The sequence below is a fragment of the Chelonoidis abingdonii genome, chromosome 1 (assembly GCF_003597395.2).
Source record: "Chelonoidis abingdonii isolate Lonesome George chromosome 1, CheloAbing_2.0, whole genome shotgun sequence".
In the NCBI taxonomy this organism is placed as follows: Eukaryota; Metazoa; Chordata; order Testudines; family Testudinidae; genus Chelonoidis; species Chelonoidis abingdonii.
The window spans coordinates 40,525,537-40,551,232 of record NC_133769.1 but is presented as its reverse complement, the minus strand read 5'-3'; the positions used below and the strand labels follow the sequence as shown (position 1 = coordinate 40,551,232).

Below are 25,696 nucleotides of genomic sequence, written 5' to 3'. Positions count from 1 at the left end.
TGCAGAAACCCTGTCGGACTGAGATGGGTCTAGCTCAAATTGCCTCTGTAGATCATTTTTAGAGATCAAAATCATACTCCACCTGGAAATCCACAGGCAGCCAGCTCAGAGCAGGAAACACTGTTTGAATAGCTATTAGCAGGACATTTGCTTGACAAGTTGGCTGCCACCTTCTGCACAAGCATTAGCTTCCCAATAGATTTAAAGTGCAGCCACAAGCAAAGCCAATGGGATTAAATTAGTGTGACCAGATGTCTCTATTTTATAGGGACAGTGCTGATTTTTGGGTCTTTTTCTTATATAGGCTCCTATTAGCTCTCACCCCCATCCCAATTTTTCACATTTGCTGTCTGGTCACCCTAGATTAATGCAGAGTAAATTACCACTCAACATAAGTAAGAGAGGCAGAATCTTGCTCTTAGGATTAGTCTGACATTTTACTTCTTGTGTTTGTTATCACACCCTAGGAACAGCCCTGGGAAGGAGCTGTGCTTCAAAAAGTTGCACCTCCTTCCTCGTTCCTGGGTGGAAGTAATTTACTGTAGGTCTACACAGAATGTAGATTACTTCCCCATCATGCTGGCTCCACTCCTTCTCTGGCCATTTGCACATGGTGGGGAGTAGTAGTCCTGCTCAGCCCACTTCTGGATCAGCACTCTTGGCAAGCCACATGCTTACACACCGTTTCTATTTCCCTGTGGAGCAACGTAAAAGGAAGTGGCAATCTTGTCTTTAATAATCTTGAATAGTGTTTAGTTTGTAAAAGCACTTCAGGGGAAAAACAAATCCAATACTTTAGTGCAGTTCCTAGTAGAAAGAATTGTAGTAGTAAGTGATGGTTCAAGGGTTATATAAGTCAGGTAATATTTTTCCGTTTGGGGGCTCAGAAGATCTATAATATTGAACCATGAATAGTGTATGCATTTGCTATGCAAATTTCCCTGCATAGCTCTGCCAATGTATCTCAGCCCTGACATGCAGCATCCCTGGTATGTATGTTGAGAAATTGTCAACTGTGCTTTGCAGTGCCAAATTTAGGTGTGGTTTTGTGATAAGCACCAGCAGATTTGGGATGAGCTCAGCAAATTCATTTTCCCTGGTGAATAGAGGGTTTGAAGTTAGGTCTCCAAACATAAATCCCTAGAGTGCTCATCCATTTCACCATCTCTAACTTCCTGAATTTACCATGTTCTTCTCTCTGAAGTCACCCACTGTTTAATTGACTTAATAATAATTTGTCTTAATACAGGTTTTAGGTTCACAAAAATATAGGGAAAATATTAAAGTTTGCTTTCCATTCCGGGTTATAGTCTAAAGGCCTGGAGCTGAGTTAATCTCAGTTTACAACTGATTGCAAACTTTGGTGTTGCGATTAACATGTCACGATCTACCAGCCACTGCTGGTGCAATACTAAATGCACATACAGAATTTGCCTCGGAAATGCCATTAGTAACAGTGTTCTCACAGCTCAGTTAAAGTCACAGAGGCAAAAAGCTAGTTCTGCATTTGGGGCCTGATCCAAAGAAAGAATTCCACTGACGTCAGTGGTCTTTGGATTCAACACTTAATCATCTATAGAAGCACAAGTGAAAACAACATGATGTTTGGTTTTTACAAAGGCCAAATTGTACTGTATAGTAGTGCTTGGTGTCCATTTGTGTAGTACAGAGATGGTTGTAACATCAGAGTACTAGATACTTCCATATGAGACAATTTCAGTGACTCATAGGGGCGGCTCTAGGGATTTTGCCACCCCAAGCACGGCAGGCAGGCTGCCTCCGGCTGTTTGCCTGTGGAGGGTCCGCTGGTCCTGGGACCAGCGGACCCTCCGCAGGCAAGCCGTGGAAGGCAGCCAGCCTGCTGCCCTCGCGGCACTGGCAGAGTGCCCCCTGCTGCTTGCCGCCCCAAGCACGCGCTTGGCGTGCTGGAGCCTGGAGCTGCCCCTGCTCATAGTGGAAAGTAACAAATTGAAATAGCCCGTAATGCCGTAATAAAGTGCACTGGTCTCATCAGTATACAAGCAATGCTGATGAAAATGTTGCTTAGATAGGGTAGTTGTGCCTTTCAAATAGTTGAGCTGGTAATATTTTTTGACATTCCAGATATGGAGTGAGACTGATTTACATCAGCTGAGTATCTGGCCAATTAAGAACTTTTTGACTGGATTTTGTGCATAGTATATGATTCTGTTCTGCCTGTCATTACTGGTGTCAGGTTTCCTTAAATGTTTAGAAAAGGAGGTTGAAACATGCTGTCACTGCAGACAAACCTCTGTCCCCAAACCTCTGTCCCATCAACAGCGATGGGCACAATACAACAGTCCAGATCTTCACTCTAAATCAGCACCACTCTATCTGAATTTAAGAGACAGTGTCTGTTATCAGTGCCCTTTTTGTGTTTGTATCACAATATCATCAACACAAACATATATATTCAGTGCGTTTGAAAAAAACACAAGGGGGAAAATATCCCTTCTGGGTGTGATGCCTGAAAGCAAAATTGCTTTGACTAGTGTTTCATTTGTGTAATGAATATGCAGCACAACAAAGAAGTGCCAGAGGTATAATTACTGTACTTTTATACTCTTTCACAAGCACTCCTCCTCTTAGAATGCACACAGCTGCAGTAGTATTTAGAGGAAAGTATTACACTACACACAGTACAGCAGTACTGTGGGAGCATCCGTAGTGGAGGTCATGGGGGAAAGGAGCAGGCTCATGATCATTCTTCTCAGCCCCAGGAGAGATTTGTGTGGTGGTTTTTCTCATTTTTGGTTATGTCAGGCTGTCAAAGAATTAAAAAATTTAATCACGATTAATTGTGAGATTAAAAAAATTCATCACAATTAATTGCACAATTAATCACACTGTTAAATAATAGAATACAATTTATTTAAATATTTTGTATGTATTCTACATTTTCAAATATATTGATTTCAATTAAAACACAGAATACAAAGTGTACAATGCTCAGTTTATATTTATTTTTTATTACAAATATTTGTGCCATAAAAAACAAAAGAAATAGTATTTTTCAATTCACTTCATGCAAGTCTTGTGCAATCTCTTTCTCATGAAAGTTAAAGTTACAAATGTAGAATTATGTTAAAAAACACTACATTTTAAAATAAAACAATGTAAAACTTTAGAGTCTACAAGTCCACTGAGTCCTACTTCTTGCTCAGCCAGTCACTCAGACAAACAAGTTTGTTTACATTTGCAGGAGATAATGCTGCCCGCTTCTTGTTTACAATGTCACCTGAAAGTGAGAACAGGCATTTTCATGGCACTGTTGTAGCCAACATTGCAAGACATTTACGTACCAGATGCGATAAATATTCACATGTCCCTTCATCTTCAACCACCATTCCAGAGGACATGCGTCCATGCTGATGATGGATTCTGCTCGATAACGATCCAAAGCAGTACAGACTGCTGCATGCTCACTTCATCATCTGAGTCAGACGCCACCAGCAAAAGGTTGATTTTCTTTTTTGATTGTTTGGTTTCTGTAGTTTCTGCACCAGAGTGTTGCTCTTTTAAGTCTTCTGAAAGCATGCTCCACACCTTGTCCCTCTCAGATTTTGGAAGGCACTTCAGATTCTTAAACCTTGGGTTGAGTGCTGTAGCTATCTTTAGAAATCTCACATTGATACCTTCTTTCCATTTGGTCAAATCTGCAGTGAAAGTGTTCTTAAAACGATCAGAATGTAGTGGGTCATCATCTGAGACTGCTCTAATATGAAATACATGGCAGAATGCAGGTAAAACAGAGCTGGAGACCTACTATTCTCCCTCAAGGAGTTCAGTCAAAATTTAATTAATGCATTACTTTTTTAACGTGTGTCATCAACATGGAAGGATGTCCTCTGGAATGGTAGCCGAAGCTTGAAGACATATACAAATGTTTAGAATATCTGGCATGTAAATACCTGCACTGCCGGTACAAAAGTGCCATGTGAATGCCTGTTCTCACTTTCAGTGACATTGTAAATAAGAAGCCAGCAGTATTATCTCCCATCAATGTAAACAAACTTGTTTCTCTTTGCGATTGGCAGAATAGAGAGTAGGACTGAGTGACTTATAGGCCCTGAATTTTACATTGTTTTGTTTTTGAGTGCAGTTATGTAACAAAAAAAAATCTACCTTTGTAAGTTGAACTTTCATGATAAAGAGATTGCACTACAGTACCTATATGAGGTGAACTGAAAAATACTATTTTGTTTGTCATTTTTACAGTGCAAATATTTGTAATCAAAGTAAATATAAACTGAGTACTGTACACTTTGTATTCTGTATTGTAATTTAAATCAATATATTTGATGTAGAAAAACATCCAAAATAGTAAATAAATTTCAATATCAGAGGGTAGCCGTGTTAGTCTGGATCTGAAAAGTAGCAAAGAGTCTGTGGCACCCTTATAGACTAACAGATGTTTTGGAGCATGCAATCCATGCATCTACACCAGCGCACCATCTCAGGACCTAACCAGAACAGCCACACATCACGTTCATTCACCTGCAAGTCATCAATGTAATATACGCCATCATATGCCAGCAATGCCCTCTGCTATGTACATCGGCCAAACTGGACAGTCTCTACAGAAAAGGATAAATAGACATCAGATATTAGGAATGGCAATATGCAAAAACCTGTAGGAGAAACACTTCAATCTCCCTGGCACACATAGCAGATCTTAAGGTAGCCATCCTGCAGCAAAAAAATTCAGGACCAGACTTCAAAGAGAAACTGCTGGCTTCAGTTTATCTGCAAATTTGACACATCGTTCAGGATTAAACAAAGACTGTGAATGGCTTGCCAACTACAAAAGCAGTTTCTCCTCCCTTGGTTTTCACACCTCAACTGCTAGAAGAGGGCCTCATCCTCCCTGATTGAACTAACCTCGTTATCTCTAGCCTGCTTCTTTCTTGCATATGTATACACTTGCCCCTGGAAATTTCCACTACATGCATCCAATGAAGTGGGTATTCACCCATGAAAGCTCATGCGCCAAATGTCTGTTAGTCTATAAGGTGCCACAGGACTCTTTGCTGCTTTTATAAATTTCAATTGGCATTCTATTAACAGCGTGATTAAAAGTGCGATTAATTGTGATTAATTTTAATTAATTGACAGACCTAGTTACAATATAAAGAACAAGGTCAATTGTAGCTGAGAAGCTTTTGGTGCAGCTCTGGGGAGGAAGGGAAAACTTAAAGATGTCCTTTGTGCTCCCCACATTCTGGGACCACGGCACTTGTTCAGTGTGCAGACTTAGAATAACCCAGAGGTTGCTGTAAAGCTGCCCCAAAGGGCTGTCATAGGAATTGAATATTGCCAGAATGGAGGGAAGCTTTTTTTTTCTGGTCACACCTTGCACGGACAGTCTGCATTGAGGTAGTAGTGTGATAACTGCTATGGTGGCTCTATTCCACCCAAAGATCTGCCAATATATGAAAGAACTTCTGTGTCCAGGCCACCTGACTTTAGGGCTGTTTGCACCAATGCATTGCAGGTTTTCAACCTTCTTTTATTTGCAGAGACCTAAAAAATTTCAAATGGGGGTGCAGACTTCTTTGTAAATCTTAGACATAGTTAGCTGACTCCCAGGGGTCTACAGACCATAGGTTGAAAACCATTGTTCTATGGTAATGACAACCTTTTATGGACCCCTTCGATATAGTCTGTAGACCCCCAAGAGTCGTGGACCACAGGTTGAAAGCCACCACACTAATGGATCAATGTAAAGTGACCAGAGAATGGCACAAGATCAAGCCCATTATCTTTTAAAAAATATTATTTTTAACAAGTTTCGAAGTCTGCCTCTGACATACACACAGCTATCCCACTGACCTTAAGTCACTAAGAATTCTAGTATGCCACCTTCACCTGTGAGCTGGACACATCTGCTGGCAAAAGAAAGCTGGTCAAATTTACATGAAACTGAGGGCCAGCTCCTCAGAGGTGTTTAGGCTCCTGACTTCCATTGATTTCAATAGAAGACAGAAGCCTAAATACCTTTGAGGATCTGAGCCTGAGTCTTACTTTAACTCTTCTATTGTCACATGTCAGCGGGCACATTCTACTGCCACAGCTCTTCTTCTCTTGCGCCCAGTTCCTCTGGTCGTTCAGGGAAATGGGGAACATTTCTGTCTCTTCTTTTCTCTGCCAGTTTCACTCAAAAATAAATCATCAAAAATTGGAAGCATTCTCCGCCTGATCCCGCTTTGTCGTCTGCGCTCCCTCCCTACCACAAAGAAAACTAAAGGGTGTTTCACTTGTCAACATAGCCTTAGTTCTCTGAGAACCTGCTGTGTTAGCTAAAAAGGAGTCTATTGGCCTCACACTCTCTATTCAGGCGCCTGGATTTGGCTGTATCTGTTTAGATAACGTCTAGCTACAACAGGGCAATTGCATGAATGGGGGAAACCCTAGAGACCCAGGAAACCCCCTAACTGTTTCTGTATTGTGTAAGTATATTCTGCTTAGGCTTTTTGCCAAGACAGATATGAATCAGTGATTTTATAGATATAAGAACACAGGTACTTCCTTTTTCAGAAAATGCTTTTGAAAGAGGAAGTAGAATTCAGATTCCTGGATTAATGTTTTTTTTTTACTGGCTTCAGTTTAGATATTTCCTGAAAACAAAGCCATAGAAAGTGGAGGATGAACTTTGTTAACATGTGTGAGTTCTTCTTTGGCAAATGGTTTCTATGACTCTTCGGCAAAATGAGTATGAAGGGGAAAAAAACCCAACTCCCATATAATTTAAAAAAAATCATGTATAAAAATCAGAAATTGCAACCAAGTGCTAACTGTAACTGTCTAATATTTGTGAAAATCTGTTTCATTAGCCAAGGATTTTCTGCAAGAGCTCCATGTCTGAGGAGCTCTGCATCTGTAGGGAACCCTGTTGAAGTCAATGGTCTACCTGCATAGTTCTCATCAAAGGTTCAAGGCCATAACATGATCATCACTGTATGGTTTGTGTGATCTAAGTGCCATTAATAGGAGATCTGAGGCATCTAACTACTCTGAGAATGAAAATTTGGCCCCACTGAAGTCAATGGGATTTTTGCTATTGACTTCAGTGGAGCCAGGATTTCACCAGGAAGATTTTGCACTATAATCTTCTCAATAATCTTAACCCCCTCCCCCACCAAAGGAAGCATAAATCATGGATAATAGTTAACTATTTTAGTGATGGTTTCTTGGGCAATATTGACAGGTGTCAGGGAAGTCTCCAGAGCCGCTTAACCACAGCCTTGTCAATAGCCTGACCCTAAAATGGGAGGTTGGAAACAGAGTGGTAATGTGCAAGATTGTCAGCAGCAAGTGAGATTGTTTCCCCAGTGAGCAGTTGCTCAGCCCTTGAACAGCAGTCGCCTTAAACATCTTGCTGAGAACTCTGAGCAAGGAAGCCAACCTCTCAGCTCACTCACTTCATTTTTACACCTATCGTGCTTGAGTCAATTTTGCAGGTAGTCAGTTGCATTTCTTCAAGTACATCCAGAACTTCAATTAATGAAACTTGTCCTTCTACATAGAGCTGCAGAGTCCAGTAAAGAAATGAATTAAAAATAGATATATGGAACAGCAGCTAAAATTATAGCATGAACTTTATAGTGGATGACTTGTTTCATTTCTACTTTTTTAAAGTTTACTATTGCATTGCATTATTTCAGAGAAAGTAATAGTTTCCTCTCTACTGATTATACTGTGCTGGGAGACACAAATACGGAAATTGGATGATATTGTTTAAGCAGTTTCCTTATTGAGAAATGCTCCCTAAGTAGAAATGATTTTACTGGCAGTAGACATGGTTTTGTACATAAGATTTTACATGTTCCAATATGTGCATTCATTTAATTCTCTCGTGACCTGGGTTTCAAAGGTCCGGGACAGACACAAATCCCAGTGATGTCAGTCACTTGAAATATTTTGACTAAGAAGTATTCCAGTCCGTGTAGCAATTGTGTGAAGTAAGATTGTTTTTCCTTAGATGTTCTTTATTAGGTGACATTGAAGTATTATGTAAAGGTGGTACCTGCCTTTGCAAGTCATTGACACTGCGTAGGCCCTGGATAGCCAACAGAAACTTGTGAGAAGTTCAGTGTGTGAGAAATTTTGAGTAAATTATTAACCTATGAAAATTCGTGGCCACCTGTTTCTCTTTATTATTGATGCAAGTGTAGCTGAAACACCACCATTCGGGGCATATCTGGTTTTATGGTTCACTTTTGACACACTGCCATGGCAAAGGTGATGACCTACCTCAAGCCAGTAGTGGAGCTGCCTCCCCCCCACCCACCACAATACCCTTTAGGTGTATGTGTGGCACCTTTTTCATACAGGTCTTGAGAGTAAGCTTGCCTCAGACTCATCCAGTAGCAGCGGCTCCTGTCTGGTGGGGCTGGGTCCAACTCCCTGCTCAGGGTGTTGTGACATACTGCACAGGGTCAAGTGGTGCTGTGACCCTGTGTGCCATGTTGCAAATCCAATCATGACAGAGGGGTGTCTGGGCCAAACCCTAATGGCACTACAACATGGTGTGCCCCTGCAATGGAAATATTGGGGGGACGGATCTATTTTCTGCCTCCCCAATGGATTCTGCCCCCCCCCCAATACCTTGTGGAAGCAAGAGTAGGCACTAGCTATGTTATGCACATGTGTGTTGGTGGGATGAGGGGCAAAGACGAGAGTGGGACCCAGAGGAGGGGCTGGAGTGGCCACAGTGGTGCATGAGATAGGGATGGCCACAATGTAGGGTTGCCAACAGTCCCATATTACAAGGGGGCGTCCATTATTTAAATAGAAAATTGCCTGTCCCATACTATACAGGATGCCTTTTATTGTGTATTTCAACAGCAGGGGGCCAGCACTCACGAGTGCATCTTTCCACTCTCCTCTGGACTCTGTCCATTTAGTGCTGAGCAGTGAAAGTAGACAGGATCGTGCTCTGGGACCAGGATCAGGTGGGAAGTGGAAAGATGCACCTGTGAGTACTGATCCCTGCTGGACAGATCCGCCTGCTGGCTCCATCCCTTGAGGCAGCCTGTCTGCTTTCCTTGCGAAGGCTCCGCAGGCAGGGCAAGTGGACAGGGTTGTGTGCCCTGGAGCTGTGCTGAAGGGCCAGAGTCAGAAAGGGGCTCTGTCTGGCAGGGGGTCAGTACTTCTGGGGTGTAGCCTCCCCACTCGCAGAGTCTCTGCCAACATCCCCAGCGGAGGAGCATAACTTCTGGTTGGTGGCTGGCTGCTGCAGCTGCAGCAGTAGGGGAATGAGATGGGCAGGGAGCCTGGTCCTGGCAGCTGAGAACACCTCTGCAGAGACCTGTCCACTTCCCCTGCTGGACAAAGCCCCCTCTAGCTTTCAGCATGGCCCTATCAGGTCTTTGTGCCTCCCCGATAATCATATCATGCCGCCCTTGGAGACCCCAACCTATAGTTTGGGAACCTCTGGCTATAGCAGAGCTAATATTTGGAAATCATATTATTAGTGGCTAACATTAACTGCAGCACATTTTTACATGGTCAGGAAATCATTCAATGCAATTATGAGTGAAGTACTGGGAACACCAGACAGTTCTGTTAGACTTAAAGAGAAAAAAATGTAGAGACTGTGTAGATATAAAAGTCAGTGGGAAATAAAATACAACTGGGCCTTTTGTACTTTGTGCTGGTGTGAATTCACTCTAGGGCATGGAGGTGAAACTGACCTGAAGCAGCACGCAGTAGCCAATGAACGTAAGAAAAACACACAGGGCAAAGGTATGACAAATATTAGCAAATTCTTTGCTCTCTTCAAACACTGAAAGTCGAATCACAGCATGGGAAATTGCAACAGTTTACCGCACAGTTAAACATAACCTATGTTACAACAGCAAGGACTGTGATAATAAGCTTGCCAGTGATTCAAATCAAGTTTTGTGATTCAAATATTGCAAACCAATTGCGTTGTGGACGAACCAAAGCAGAGCTATTAGTGACCAATATTTTGGCCCCAAAGTCTGTGAGGGATTGTTTATGGGATTTATTACCATTGCCACTAGAACAGCATGTGTATTTCTCCGTGGTGACTGATGCTTTAAATAAGGGGAACAGGAAGATATTTCCAATGTGCCTACAATATTTCACCGTATCAGATGGCATTCAGTGCAAGCTGCTTGATTTCTATGAAGACAGTGATGAATCTGCAAAAGGCATTCATCATGCTATAACGAACTGCCCAGAGAAACACCATCTTAATGTTAATTGTCTTACTGCATACTCTGCTGATAATGCAAATGTGAACTATGGCAAACACAGTTCGGTGTATAAGTTGTTCTGTACTGAAACTGACTGCATTTTGAAGGCGAAATGCCCTGCACACATAGTCCTCAATACTTGCAAACATACGAGTGATCAGCTGTTGGTTGACATAGAAACAATTGTGTTGAAAATTTACAACCATTTTTCTATGTCGCGATATACAGAAAAGAACTCTGACGTTTTTTTGTTTGTTGACATTGAATAGAAAGAAGTACTGCAACATGTGAATATAAGTTGGCTACTCCTTAACTCATCAGTTGATTGATTTTTTGAGAAACTGGCCAGCAATTACAGTCTACTTCAAGTCACGAGGGGAGTCTTGTCCAGTAGCGTTAAAGAACATTTTTCCCACAATGTGGCTTGTGTCTTTGATGTATTTATGAGGAAGTTGGAGGAGTCAAAGTTATGCATTACTGACATGTACGCAGAGATGTGCCGATTTAAATTGAAGGTGCTAAGTCTGAAACAGGATTGGGTTTTTTTTGAATTCTAAGCCAAACAACTGATGGAAAAGCTACTCCCACAATAAAACGCAAAGTTAAAGAAGACTTCATTAAGTTTTATGACTCTGTGCTTTTGTACAGCGATAAATGGTTTGATTTCTCTACTGACAATGCAGTGATGAAGCTGAAACACATTAGCCTCTACAAGAAGCTTAGTTTCTCAGATCTTGAGGATATAACAGGCGCAATCAAAATGAGGGAAATTGTAAACATGGACCAGCGCTATGAGGAATTCTGCACTAGTCAAGATGTGATCAAAACATCAAGAAATGACATTTCTAAATCGATCAATGAAAAATGGGTGTATGTGTTTCAGAAGTGTGGAAAAGAAAACTTGAGAAACTTGTTCCAAATTGTGTTTGTATTTAGTGTGCCAGAATCAAATGCATCTGTAGAGAAGATTTTTTCATTAATGGGGAATAAATGGTCTGACGTACGAAACAGATGAATTGTAGATTTATTTAAAAGTGAACTCCAAATTTGCATAAACTTCCAGTTATCCTGCAAAGATTTCTTCATCTTTGTACAACAAGATTGGGAATTTCTGTGTTGCAAAAAGCAGCAAGAAATACAACTGGTAAATGTAGGCGCATACTGCATATTATTAATTAATTCATTAATAATGACGATGATATAATGATAATAGTGAGACGAGGCAGGAGGCGGGGGTGGTAAGAAAACAGTTCATTATTTTTGAAATATGATGTTGGCAAACCTACCATCAGAGAGTGGGTGGGACTCCCCAGCATAGCCCAATCCCACCCCACAGTCACTGTGGGTCCCATCAGAGACACCTAGTCCAGGAAGGGGCAGGAGCTCATGTGCCAGCTGCCAGGATGGTGTGTAGGAAGGGACGGGATAGGGCACCAGCACTTGGGGAGGTGGGGGCACTGGGATCCAGCCACATAGTAACTGCCATAGAAGCAGCAGTAGGAATTACTGGGATGCCGTTCCCTAGCCTGGAGCCTCCTTCCCTCCCTCCAGGGCTGAACAGCTTGCCTCCCTCCCGCTCCTATTCCCCCATTTGCTCAGAGGTTCTGCCCTGCTCACCACATTATTTTCCATTCAAATCTCCTATTTTTAGGTGCTTATAGCTTCCTCAAATGATTTCTTTTAAATTTCATACAAATCTTTTAAGCTGTTTTGGGGCATTGTTTTTCTCTTGTAAAGAGGTTTCTCAGATGCTCCTCAGTGGTGCTCAGATAACTAAAAATGGTTTTGTTTTAGAGCATTAAACTTGCTATTTTCTTAGTCTCAGTCCTGCAAACACTTTTATGCATGAGCTTATCATTAGATACCTGAATGTTGTCAATGGGGTCAATGGACTACTATCTGCATAAAGCTAAGCATGCATATAGATTTGCAGGACAGGAGCCATAATCCTAACTGAAGATTTGTTCAATTATCTTTGCCATGTATTTTATAAAAACATTAAATAAATTTACAAGCAGAGCTCTGAAATCTCATCCTGCACTTCTGGTATCACTTCCTCCCACTTTTGCATGTATTTAGTTTCAAGATTTTTCTTTTTTCTATGAAGTGGGTGTAAAATTGCATCAGATCAGAATTCTCTGTTCAGACCAGTGGTAGCATTTGACACTTTCTTTGTACTAGCTTTTCCCAGAGGTAGATGACTATACCTGGAGGAAGGCAGTGGAAAATCAGGCCCCCTCACCCTACTGTTCTATACTCAAATCCTGCAAACACTTACCCACTTGAGTAATCCCATTTGTGGGGTTGGGGCTTGAATACTCTTAAATAAAAAAGCAAGTCTTATTGACTTAGAGGTGATTGATCTGAATGTTTGACTTGTCATATGCATAAGTCCTCTTTAAAAATTATTTGACTAATATTAATATTATCAATTATTATATATATAGCTCCAAAAGTGTATGGAAGGTAGATAGCACAAATAGGATTAGATCCTTGCACAATCAGCTTGTATTGGAAATGCAAACAGTCTAATAATATACTTTTGGACACAGTAAATATCATTGCCAACTTCTCAACTCATAGTTGTATAAGAACATAAGAACGACCATAGTGGTCAGATCAATGGTCCATTTAGCCCAGTATCCTGTCTTCTGACAGTGGCCAGTGCCAGATGCTTCAGGGGGAATGAACAGAACAGGTCAATTGCAAGTGATCCATCTCTTATCGTACAGTCCCAGCTTCTGGCAGTTGGAGATTTAGGGACACCTGGAGCATGGGGTTGTGTCCCTGACCATCTTGGCTAATAGCCATTAATGGATGTAAGATTCCTGCATCTCAGGGTCAGGGCACCTCCTTTGGTAGTGCTGGAAACTCAGCACCCACACCAGATCTGTGAGCATCATGGCTTGTAGTAGGGCAACTAAATGAGCAATAGCTCAGGCCTCTTGGATGTAGGGGTTAGTGCTCATCCAGCACTGAGTGTGGGGCCCAGGATAAGGGGACCTGGGCCCACCCTGCTCCACCATGTCCCAGCCCAGGGACCTTGAAGGGATGGGTGATCCCATCACTAGATTTATTTGAAAATGTTAGATTGCTGCCTTGCCTCCTGGCAACACAACAGGATGAATGTCTGATTCCCCTGGGCTGCTTCCTACTGGCATCTGGTTGGGCTGCTCTGTGGCACTGTTTCCTGGTTCCCAGGGACCCTGATGAGAGGCTCATTCTCTGCTTCATCTTTGGGTTCCTCAGTCTTCCAGGGTAGTGGCTGGCTTTGTCTCCAGGCTAGCTCAGGAAAGTCGTCACCCACCAAGCTGGTTGTGGGCTCCATGGGCAATGCGACTTTCTGAGAAAAATATCTGGCTCCAACTGAGCTGCAGAGCTCTGTTCTTATACTTCCTGTCTGCCGCCACACTTTCTGTGAGGGGGAAGGGGAGGGTCTTGGGGAACCGAACAAGGTGAGTTAACTCCCTCTGTGCTGGTATGAGACTGCTCCACCTCATTACAATGGACCTACCCTCCATGAACTTATCTAATTCTTTTTTGAACCCGGTTATACTTTTGGCTTTCCAGCATCCACGGGTTAACTATATGTTGCATGAAGAAGTACTTTGTTTTCTTTGTTATTAAATCTGCTGCCTATTAATTTATTGAGTGATCTAGAGTTCTTGTGTTATGTGAAGGGATATAGTCTGGTGGAATTGTTATAATATAGTTCTTGTAAAGAACTTTAATACAAAGATTGTAAATTGATCAGATTGGCCTCATTGACTCTGTGGGTGTTGGCTTAGACCCTTATGCCTTAGCACTGTGCATGTTTCTATTGTTGTGTTGTTGAGGGTAAGTCATGCTTCAATTTTAAAAATGATTTGTCTAATGAGCGAATATGGGGACTATTTGTTAAATTATATTTATATTTACATGTACACTAACTCTAAAGCATCTTTTTTCTTCAGAACAGTATTTTTAATAATCCTTATTTTTATTTGCAGGGCTTTCATTGTAAAAGCAAACCTTCCAGTAAGTATAAGCAATTCCAATTTGTGTTATTCTTTAATTATCAACCAAAAAAAGGTCTCTACAAGTAATAAATCCCCTCCAAGGCCACATCAGGCAGTGTGATCGTTTGACATGGTATTTAAAACCAGTTTTACAGAATCTTTCCCTAAAGTAAAATATTTTAAAAACTGATGGGTTATAGTAAATCTTAGGATAATAGTTCTTATTGGCCACTGTTGGAAGACAGGATACTGATCTTGATGGACATTTGGTCTGACCCAGTATGGCCGTTCTTATGTTCATGAATGTTGTGCTTTATTGCTTTGTAATTTTCCTTACCTAGTATAATCATTGCTAAGATTTCCTCAGCCACCCCACCCAAATGTGTTTTTTATTACCTACAATCATCATCATTATTATTAGCTATAAAATAATAATAATAATAATTAATAGCAACAACAACAACTACTACCACTACATGATAGGGTGAAGAGAATCTGCAAAGCTTTGGAAAGTATGGGGTAAAATCATCTACTCACCCCATCTCAAACAGCCAAGCATTCTTGCAGCATGTTGCTGACCAGCATGAATGGACTGTCAGATTCTTGTGGCAGGTACCAGCGAGTCTCACTTAGGTTAAGGAAGGAGTAGGAACAATTTGCATAGTGAAGGTACTGAAAGCCATTGAACCAAACTCTAAAGCATATGATGGAAGCCACTTCAAGCTGGGGTTGCAGTAGTACCCCTAGTTCCAGAACCTATGGGATTAGGTATCTGATTCCCTGAAGAATGAATTCTCTAGCCCACACAGAAGGAAGTGCAGGAGCTGACAGAAGAAACAGAGGCTTTGACCCTGTGCTCTGCCTTGGCTAAAGCAAGCCACATTATCCTCTCTTTGGGCAGGCTGAGGAAGTCCTTTAGCATGATGTTTTGGCCTTAAAGGGAAGGACCCTTGTAACATTTATTTCATTTGTTTGTTCCCAGAACTAGAATTGGATCCAGATTGTGCTAGATAGTATACAAATACAGAGGTAGATATGGTCTCTAAACTGAAGGTCCAGTTCTGCAAGGAATTCCATTTGGATATGAGGGTCCAGCCAAGCAGAGCCAGTAGCAGGATCAGGGCCTACATCACATTTTGTCTGAAAATTTGTTCCCACTATCATTATTACAAGACACACAAGGATGGCTAGATGCGAAAAAGATTAGAAAATAACTTTTCTCTTTGTCCTCATTGTATTTCATTTGTGCATCTGACAGCACTTTATGTACTGTCATTTCCACTGTTCCCCCTGTCTAGTCAATCAGGTATTATTATTATATATTATTTATATTGTAAAAGCACCTAAAATGGCCCCAATCAGGTATTAGAGCCCTAAAGTACAACACACTGTACTCATACATAACCAAAAGATGGGCCCTGTCTCACAGAGATTGCAATCTTGAACACCAATTTTGCAAAAAATCAGCCATGCACTTAATTATAAGTATGTGGGAGATCCTATTGTCTCCAGTGGGACTTCTCACGTGAGTAAAATTAAGCAGATGTGTAAATGTTCTCAGGATTGAGGTCTTGGCTTCCCCTTTTTTATGTGGGTCTTTTGTCAATAACGAGAGAGAAAAAATATACTTTATAAATAAGAAAAGATGATAGTAAAATCCTCATAAAAATTGGGGCTCAAGAGGACTTAGGAACAAGTGTAATAGATGAAATTAATATTAATTCATTTTTTAAAAACTAATTAGATTTCAACTTGATGATGTCAATTCAGTAACAATGATTATAAAATTGGATTTCTGTCAGAAAAAGGGTTAGGCATCTGTGCATCACTATGTAATCCAATATTCTGGAACATTCAAAATGGTGTGAAATCTTGGTCCTATGCCATTTACCATTTTTTTCACTGACTTGGAAAAAAACATAAAACAATCACTGATAAAGTTTGCAGGTGACACGAACATTGGGGGTGGAGGATGATAAATAATGAAGAGGACAAGTCACGTAGAGTGAGCAATCTGGATCTCTTTGTATGCTAGGCACAAGCAACCAATATGCATTTTTGACTAAATTTGAATGTATGCATCTAGGAATAAATAATGAAAGCCATACTTACTGGATGAGAGACTCTGTCCTGGGAAGCAGTGAGACAAAGATTTGGGAGTCATGGTGGATGATCAGCTGAGCATGAACTCCCAGTGCAATACTGTGACCAAAAGTCTAATGCAATACTTAGACACATAAAGAGAGGAATCTCAAGGAGGAGGAGAGGTTATTTTATGTCTGTATTTGGCACTATGCAGCCGCCACTGAAATACTGTGTCCAATTCTGGTGTCCACAACTCAGAAAGGTAAACTGGAGAGGGTTCAAAGAAGAGCCACATAAACGGTTAAAAGATTAGGAAACATGCCTTATAGTGATACACGTTAAGGACCTCAATCTGTTTATTTTAACAAAGAAACAGTTGAGAGGTGACTTGATCACAGTCTATAAGTACTTATATGGGGAGCAAATATTTGATAACAACCTCTTCAACATAGAAGACAAAAGTAAAACACAATACAATAGCTGGAAATTGAAGCTAGACACATTCAGACTGGAAAAAGGCATAATTTTTTAACTGTGAGGTTAATTACCTTTGGAATGGTTTGCCACAGGTCGTGTAGGCTTCTCCATCACTGGCAATTTTGACATCAAGATTGGAAGTTTTTCTAAAAGCTATGTTCTATTATTTTGAGGAAGTTCTAAGGCCTGTGTTATATAAGAGGTCAGACTAGATGATCACAATGGTCCCTTTAACCTTGGAATCTATGAATCCATGAAAACACGAGTGCAAAATTTTCAGAATTTACTACACATAATATCTATTTAAAACGGACATTGTCAACTTGAAAATCTAGTTAACTTCAGAACTAGTGTGTGTAGCAAGTATGTTTTACTATTCATTAACCACAAGTTGAACTTCAATTGTCTTCATGTAAGAGTATAACAAGTTGATTTGGAAGTGTGTGGAATCATCATAATAAATTGATCCAGAAGATGTTGGGGTAAATTTACAAGTGCTATGCAAAATGGCTTTACGGGTTCATATCCCTGTGAAGCAGTTTTAGTATATCTTTAGGTATATTTGGCCATATATTGCAAGTATACTAAATACTTTAGAACACTTATAAGGGCGAAATTTCAGGTTAAAAATAATTAGAACTATGCTAAGATATCAGATTCTATCTGATTCATTTACCTTATATGTCCTCTGATTAAGGTTATTGTCTAATTTGAGCTTCTTGCCCCAGGCTTCAAATGATTGAAATAATATATCTCCATTCCTTATTCACCTCACAACCATAGTTTCTTCAGTCCAAGTTTACAAAGGGTTGCGTTGTTCCAAGCTGCCAGATATCAAACATTTCTTATTTGCTTGCTACATCATCATATAACGAAGAATCAGCTGTGGCTGGGCTGGTGGCAAAACTACATGGAAATTATGTTCATGTTGAAAAGCAAGCCCTTGCAAATGTCTGACAGACCACCAAATTACCAGTGTCCATAATTAGCAATATTTCTATTAACAAAACACTAGGATAGAGGGATTATAACCATAATTATAGTTATATTTCATATTCAAGCCAAATGTAGGTCGCACCTGCACTGTGGAGAAAAGTGTATCTTACAGCTGTCCTGTAGTGTAGGTCAAATTACTAATCAGGAATGTAAAGAAGTGTGTGTATTCCCTAAAGGTAACTGTCTAATGAGGGGAAAAATAACAGAGATGATAAAGATAGCACTTATGATGTTGAAGAATTAGTCAAAAATAAATTGGGCAGATACGTGCAGTGTCAGAGTTCTGATATCAGGACTGTCTGAGAACATGTACAGGAAGGGGATTCTTCTTTTCTTCTGCCATTTCTTCCCTCTACTGACCATTTATTCTGAAACAAAATATATGTAGTCATGCAAAATCCATGCTATGAGGTATTTAAAATTATTATTTATATGTTTACAAACAGTTTTATGATATCCTCAAAATGTTTATAGAATTGAAAAAATGTGAAGGGATCACTTCACTCTGCACAGCATTTTGCTTTTCCTACAACTTCTTGGGAGACTGCTGGAGACTTAATACAGGTGTTATTGCTTCTGGTTGCCATTTATATTCATAGAATCATAGAAATGTAGGGCTGTAAGGGTCTTTGAGATGTCATCAAGTTCAGTCCCCTGCTCTCTGGCAGGACCAAGTAAACCTAGTCCTTCCTTGATGGGCATTTTAAAACCTTCCAAAGACCCATCAAGGGTTTTAAAACCTTCCAAAGGTGGGGACTCCACGCCTATTCCAGAGCTTAACTACCCTGATAGAAAGTTTTTCCTAACATCTAACCTAAATCTCCCTTTACTTCTTGTCCTACCTTCAGTGGACATGGAGAACAATTGATCACCATCCTCTTTATAACATCCCTAAACATATTGGGAGACTTATCAGGTTGCCCCTCAGTCTTCTTTTCTCAAGACTAAATATGTCCAGTTTTTTCAACATTTCCTCATAGCTGAGTTTTTCTAAACCTTTTGTCATTTTTGTTGCTCTCCTCTGGGCTCTTTCCAATTTGGCCACATCTTTCCTAAATTGTGGTGCCCAGAACTGGTCACATTGCTCCAGCAGGGGCCTCACCAGTGCCACATAGAGCAGGACAATTATCTTCTGGGTCTTACATACAACACTCCTGTTAATATACCCTAGAATCATATTAGCCTTTTTTGCAGCTGCATCACATTGAGGACTCATATTGTTTGTGGTTCACTATAACCCCCAAATTCTTTTCAGCAGTACTACCACCTAGACAGTTATTCCCCATTTTGTAGTTGTGCATTTGATTTTTCCTTTCTCAGTGATGTAATTTGCACTTGTCTTTATTGAATTTCTTCTTGTTGAATTCAGACTAATTCTCCAATTTGTCAAGATCATTTTGAGTGTTTGCAACCCGTCCCAGCTTGGTATCATCTTCTGATTCTACATTATCCAAGTCATTAATGAAAATATTGACTAGTACCGGTCTGGCCAGGGCTGAAGTCACCAAGGTCTTTCGTGACTTCTGTGACCTCCGTGATAATACTATAGCCTTACTTATAACCCTATTATTCTCTAGGAGCCTACAAATTAATTATTTGATTCATTGTTTAATAATTTGCTCATATGAAAACAGTGCAGCCTGGTTACTCTGTGCTGGCATGACAGAATATGAACAATCACATGTCAGATGATGCTGTCTAAGAAAAGATCTCTAGATTTTGCAGCAATTTTTTCTAACTGAAGAGCTGCAGCTAAAGCTGAATGCCATCTAGGATTCATATTGTTAAATACTAGGTAGCTCTGAAATTATGTGAACTAGGGTAAAAGTGCCTGATTTTCCACTCTTTTCCACTGGTTTTACATTATTGTATCTCCATAGAGTTCAGTGGAGTTCCAAGTGCATAAAATCAGAGTAAAGGAGTGGAGAATCAGGGCCATAGTGTTATGTATTGTGGTTGCATTTGATAGATAGCCCTTTTCTATTTGGGGTCAAATTCAGACCAAATGTAAATGGGTTTGATTCCACTGAAATCAACAGAGATGCACACATTTGTATCAGGTGTCAATTTGGCCTCTTGTAGATCCATGTTGATGGGCTTTCCCTGCCAACAGCAGCTGCTGAAACTCTCGCTTAAAAGGCGAACCCCACAGATTAGTGGGGACTGTGCTCAGGAGATAATAATGCCTCTGAGTATTAACTGGTCGGAAGATGGTGCGCCCATGTCTTTCTCCCTCTACCCGTCACCTCCCTCTGTAAGATCAGTGTTATGGACATGGTTCATTCACCTTCCATGTGAGCAATAGACATCCATGTGAGGAATCTATTCTTGGCCACATACCCCAAGGGCACATTTTAACCCTTAGATTGTAAACTTTTTGGGGAAGGCACCTTGTCTTTTATTTATATGTCCGGTGCCATGCACTCCTACCGTTCTGCAGAAATGATTAATTTTACTAATCATTGCATTGTTATGTACTAACATAGCTAAAATGAAGTGGCGCTGCAGCATATGTGGCAAAGTATGTGTGCAATGTATTGCAATGGAGATTTCAGCGAATACAGCCCAGCAACTCATTCAAACAACCTCTAGGTGGGTATGTGTTAAAATTCCTTGCTTCAGAACACTACCCACGTAATTACAGATCCATACCAAAGCCTGATTAATCAGATATTCTTCACCCATGATTGCAAGACAACATCTTTTAGATGGAAAAGCATAACAAATACATGAGGGATGAAATCAACTCTGTCTGCACAAATCCTGAATAATCATGCTCTGTGTGGTGGAGGCTAGGGGGGCTGGAGAGGTGGCAAAGAGCTGCTGAAGCTCAGCAAGTTGCATGGGATTTTGGGGCCACACGACCACCACTCAGCCCCTCTTGGCTTTCCACAATAGTCTCACATAGGACTGGCATGGAGACCCATGCAGTGACGTGTAGGAGATGCACAACTCTGAGAAGGAAAATAAAGGAAGAAATATGTCTTGGATGTAGAAATACACCACTATCTACATCATGAACAAACCTCAGCCATGATAAATATGCCCCACACCTATCACTGATTGTGAACTTCGTGGTTCGAAGGGCAAAGAAAATCCTGTAGGTATAAAATGTTTGCCCATGAATAGGAAAGCAATGGGGCCCCCTTGTGTAAAAATGACATTTAGCTGCTGCCCAGACAGTCCACCAGCCCCCATGGAATTAAATACTAAATCCAAGAGTGCCTCTGATCACAAAATAATACACTTAATGGTTGTGAGAAAGCCTAAAAGCACTGACAGTGCAGTCATGTTCGGTGACTACAACTGTGTACAACTCCTTTTCCTCTCCTGAGTTGGGCAATTTGTCACTGAACTGTTACTGGTGGATATTTCCTTCTGAAGCTGCGACACCACTCAAGTGTACAACCAATTAAAATGTTTTGCTATTCAGGCCTTGGATCTTCTGTCTCACTCACATTCTTCTTATAGAAACATTGGGGTGAAATCCAGGCTCCACTGAAGTCACCACAAAATTTCCCATTGACTTCAGTAGACCCAAGATTTCACCTTTGGATTTTTTTGGCCATGTTTGTGATCTTCTTTAAAATGCCATACAGCCAGTTGGATTTATATATATATATATATTTTTGACATTCACAGCTGGTATTTTTAACAGTTTCTGCCGTGATGCTCCTGCCTCTTTATCTTCTACTATATTGAAAAGCATGAAGCTTTCAACAGCGATGAAGTGTGTAGAGGGAATCCAATGCTCTCTTCACTTAAACGTTAAAGGGACCATGAATCTTGATGGTAGGTCAGCAGATTTGTTACTAAACATTTTTGGGTTGTTTTGCTGCTTGTTTATGATTCTTCAGCCAGATTTTGTTCCATATTGCAGTGTTCATATCCAAGCTGAGTTGAATTAACTATATCAGTAAGATTTTATAGAACAGCATATCTACTGCTTTACTAAAATCCAAAGGTGAAATCCTGGCCTTATGAAAGTCAATGGGAATTTTGCCATTGACTTCAGTGGAACAAGGATTGTACCCCAAGTATATTACAATTAATGCTTTCCCTTCTTCCACTAAACAGGGATCAGCAACCTTTGGCACATGGCCCATCAGGGAAATCTGCTGGCGGGCCGGGATGGTTTGTTTACGTGCAGCATCCACAGGTTCAGCTGATTGCAGTTCCCACTGGCTGTGGTTCGCTGCTCCAGGCCAATGGGGGCTGTGGAAAGTGACGGCCAGTACATCCATCGGCCCACGCCGCCTCCTACAGCCCCCATTGGCCTGCAGCTATAGTATTAGGGCCTAAAGTTGTTATTCTGTCTAAAAATAAGAGTAATCAAGCTTTTTGGCATGAGCTATTATTTGTAAGCCCTTGCTGTTCATGTGGACAATTCTCTGACCTTCTAGATGTTTCACTATTTTTTTCTCTCATGACTTGCTCCTTTATTTCCTCATGGATAAGGATGCATTCCAACCAGAACTTTGGCCCAAGCCTTCTGAGCTTTGGAGTGGTGTGCATTCAGATCCAGATATGGACCCTGACCTGACAAAGACTTATTCACATGCTTAACTTTGCAAACTGTGAGTAGCCTGATTAAAGTCAAGTATGTAAATTTAAGCACCTCTGTCACTTTCCAGAGTCAAGACCTTGGATTTGAATTCTGTGGCCTGGGTCTTTTTGTGCTAAGGATGAGAATTAAACTTATGGGATAGTAATTGCCAGGATCACTCTTCTTTACCTTTTTGTAGTAAATTTACTTTCTCCAGTCCTCCAAGACAATACTGCCCTATTTTTATGACTATTAAAATAATTGCCAATGAGGTATTAATTTGCTAATTCTCTTAATATTCCAGGTGTATATTGTCAAGTCTAGCAGATTCATATATGCTTTTTTTTTTCAGTATTCCCTAACCTATTCTTTATCACTAGCTATTCTGATTAGTTTTTCCTCAGTTCCTAGTTGCTCAAATGTCTTTTCTTTATTTTTCTTAGTGAAGCAGGTATCAAAAAGGAATTCAGTATCATAGCTATTTTTGAGGTATCATTAATCTAATTCCCCTCCTCTTTTGTTAATGCATTTATTTAGGTACCACTCCTGAAAAATCTTGTGATTAACTTAAAGTTAATGGGACTACTCTTGTGCTTAAGGTTAAATATGTGCATAAGTGTTTGCAGGATCAGTGCTTTAATCCCTAGCAATTGTTATACCCCATGAAAATAAGGACATATATATGTATGACATTATTTTGACATTCAGATAAATCTCTGTATCTTGCACATAGAAGGAAACCGTATGAATACACTGCAAGTTTTGTAGTTTAGTTTTTGTTTTGTTAAGCTGTTGAAGCATCAGCCTTTTAAAACACATTTAAAAATTAATTTCAGAAAATATTCGTGGTCTGGAAATCTGTTCTCTGTCAGTGGACATGCAGCAGTCTCAGTGTGTGAATGTGAGATTTTCTAGAAGAACGAGCAACAAGCTTGTTGGAAGGAAGGTACGCTCCCTCTTTTTGATTTGCTTAGCATAAAAATATTATGAGCCTTTGGAGGAAAAAAATCAAGAATACATTTAATGCTTCTCTTTTCTTCATCCCACCACTGACTTTGCCAAACTGTGTACATGTTGATTATACTTCGATTATGTTACCTTAAAAACTGCTGATTGGAGAATATGACTCAAATTGCAACACTTTTTTATAACATATAGTCTCCCTTCTTTACCACCTTTAATAATTGCTTCATTTATCTTTTTGGAAGAGGTAGCATGCTTTACAGAGTCCAATTTTCAAACCAGCCTCAACATGAGCTTTCATTTTGTGCCGGTGTGTGCCATTTTGAACCTGCAATTGCTTATGGAACATGCAGGGCCGCCCAGAGGATTCAGGGGGCCTGGGGCAAAGCAATTTTGGGGGCCCCTGCCATAAAAAAAAATTACAATACAATATTTTCATGGGGGCCCCTGCGGGGCCTGGCGCAAATTGCCCCACTTGCTCCCCCACCATGGATGGCCTGGGAAAAATAAACCTTAAGCATCTTGGCACAAATCCAGTTTTGAGAAAACTTCTTTACAAGGTATCACTGGTTCTCAGCATCGGCTAGTGCTAAAAGGCTCTAAAGCTCATTAAAAGCATTGGACAAATATGTGCCATCAAAACTGTTTCTGAATCGAAAACTAGCGGTTTTTAAAAAACAGAAAAAAATCACGGACAACGTCTGCTTTCCTTCAAAATTTGTTGCGGTTTTTTTAATTGAAAAACTGGAATTAGTCTGCCAAAACCTGAATATGGTTTGGGGTTTCAGAAGTGTGTGGCCAAATATTTGCTGCTTCCTGTGTTTGATTGTTTAAAGAAACAATAAAAAAATTCGCTAAAAAAAAATCCAAAACTTTTTGAACCACCTCAGCTTGTGACCAAACACCTGAGCCCATCAGTCAGAGATTTTTCCAGCGTTTCTGATACTCTCCTGGGCTTCCTTGCTCATATCTTATCTCCATACTTTGGGTTAATTTATGTTCGAATATAAAAACAGCCATACTGGGTCAAACCAAAGGTCCATCCAAACTCATATCCTTCTTACTGACATGGGCCAATGCCAAGTTGCCCCAGGGGGAGTACACCTAACAGGTAATGATCGAGTGATGTCTCTCCCTGCCATCCATCTCACCGTCTGACAAACAGAGGCTAAGGGAGCACCATTCCTTACCAATCCTTGGCTAATAGCCATTAATGGACTTAACTCCATGTATTATATTGTTTCCTAGAGATTGGTTCCAGGGTACGCCTCATAAACTGGAGACGGTTATGTTGTTTGTCTTTTAGTAGTGCTTAATGTACATATTCACGAACTGAGCATTTGAGCTTGTTCCAAATCTGGGATGAGCCTATGTTGTGAAAACAGAAATGTCAAAATTAGCAATGCATGTGAATGGAGGACAGGGTGCTAAATTAAATCACCCCAGGGGTTCTCAATGCGGGGTCGGGACCCCTCAGGAAGGTCATGAGGTTATTACTGTAGGGGTCGCGAGCTGTCACCTACACCTCAAAACCCACTGCTTGGCCCTCCAGCATTTTAATAGTTGTTAAATATATAAAAAGTGTTTTTAATTTATAAGGGAGGGTCACACTCAGAGCGTTTGCCTATTGTGAAAGGTGTCCACCAGTACAAAGTTGAGAACCAGAATACCCCTCTGGAGCCTCAGGAATATAGGGGTGAGGGAGGGGTCTCCCTGTAGGGGTTTTGGAAGGAGGTAAGTTGGTGTAGGATATTGCTCATTCTCATGTGAATCCCGCCCCTAGTGCGGTATTTTAAATGAAGCTACCCTCCCCTGACATGAATCTCCTATGGCACTGAAATGAAATATTAGACTATTAATATGGCATTTGAGACGTGGAAAAGTATTTAGCCCTAATGGAAGAGTAACAGCTTGTCTCTTCTGCAAGCCTCAAACTGCTTTGGGGAATGAGCTTTTAGGGTAGGGCAGGGCTGTCCTCCAAACAGCCTGGCCCTTGACCCCTATCTGACCCCCACCCTTCCTGCCCCTCAACTGCCCACCCCCCTCAGAATCCCTGACCCATCCTGCTCCTTGCCCCCTCATCATCCCCCAGAGACCCCCCACCACCACCCCAGGACCCCACCCCTGCTCGCTGTCTCCTGACTGCCCTGACCTCTATCCACCACCCCGCTGAGTCCTGACAGACCCCTGGAACGCCCACAATCCAACCCCTCCATTCCCTGTCCCCTGAGTCCCCCCCCAACCTCTGCCCCCTCCCTGTGCCCTGACTGTCCCTGGGACTCCCTGCCCCTTAGCCAACCCCCTCAGCCCTGGCCCCTTACCCCTGGCTCCCCTCTCACTCAGAGCCTCAGTGCATCCAGGAGCTTCGCTTGACAGAGGCAGCTCAG

General features: G+C 41.0%; 1 protein-coding gene across 1 annotated transcript in view; it reads left to right on the top strand.

The window, feature by feature from the left end:
- Window positions 1–25,696, top strand: part of IL17REL (interleukin 17 receptor E like) — a 67,670-nt gene that overhangs the window by 14,367 nt on the left and 27,607 nt on the right. The window contains exons 2-4 of the mRNA XM_032769401.1: window positions 14,234–14,261; window positions 21,443–21,592; window positions 23,183–23,292. Of these exons, the coding sequence (XP_032625292.1) occupies window positions 14,234–14,261; window positions 21,443–21,592; window positions 23,183–23,292 (288 nt within the window). The remainder of the gene's footprint in view (window positions 1–14,233; window positions 14,262–21,442; window positions 21,593–23,182; window positions 23,293–25,696) is intronic.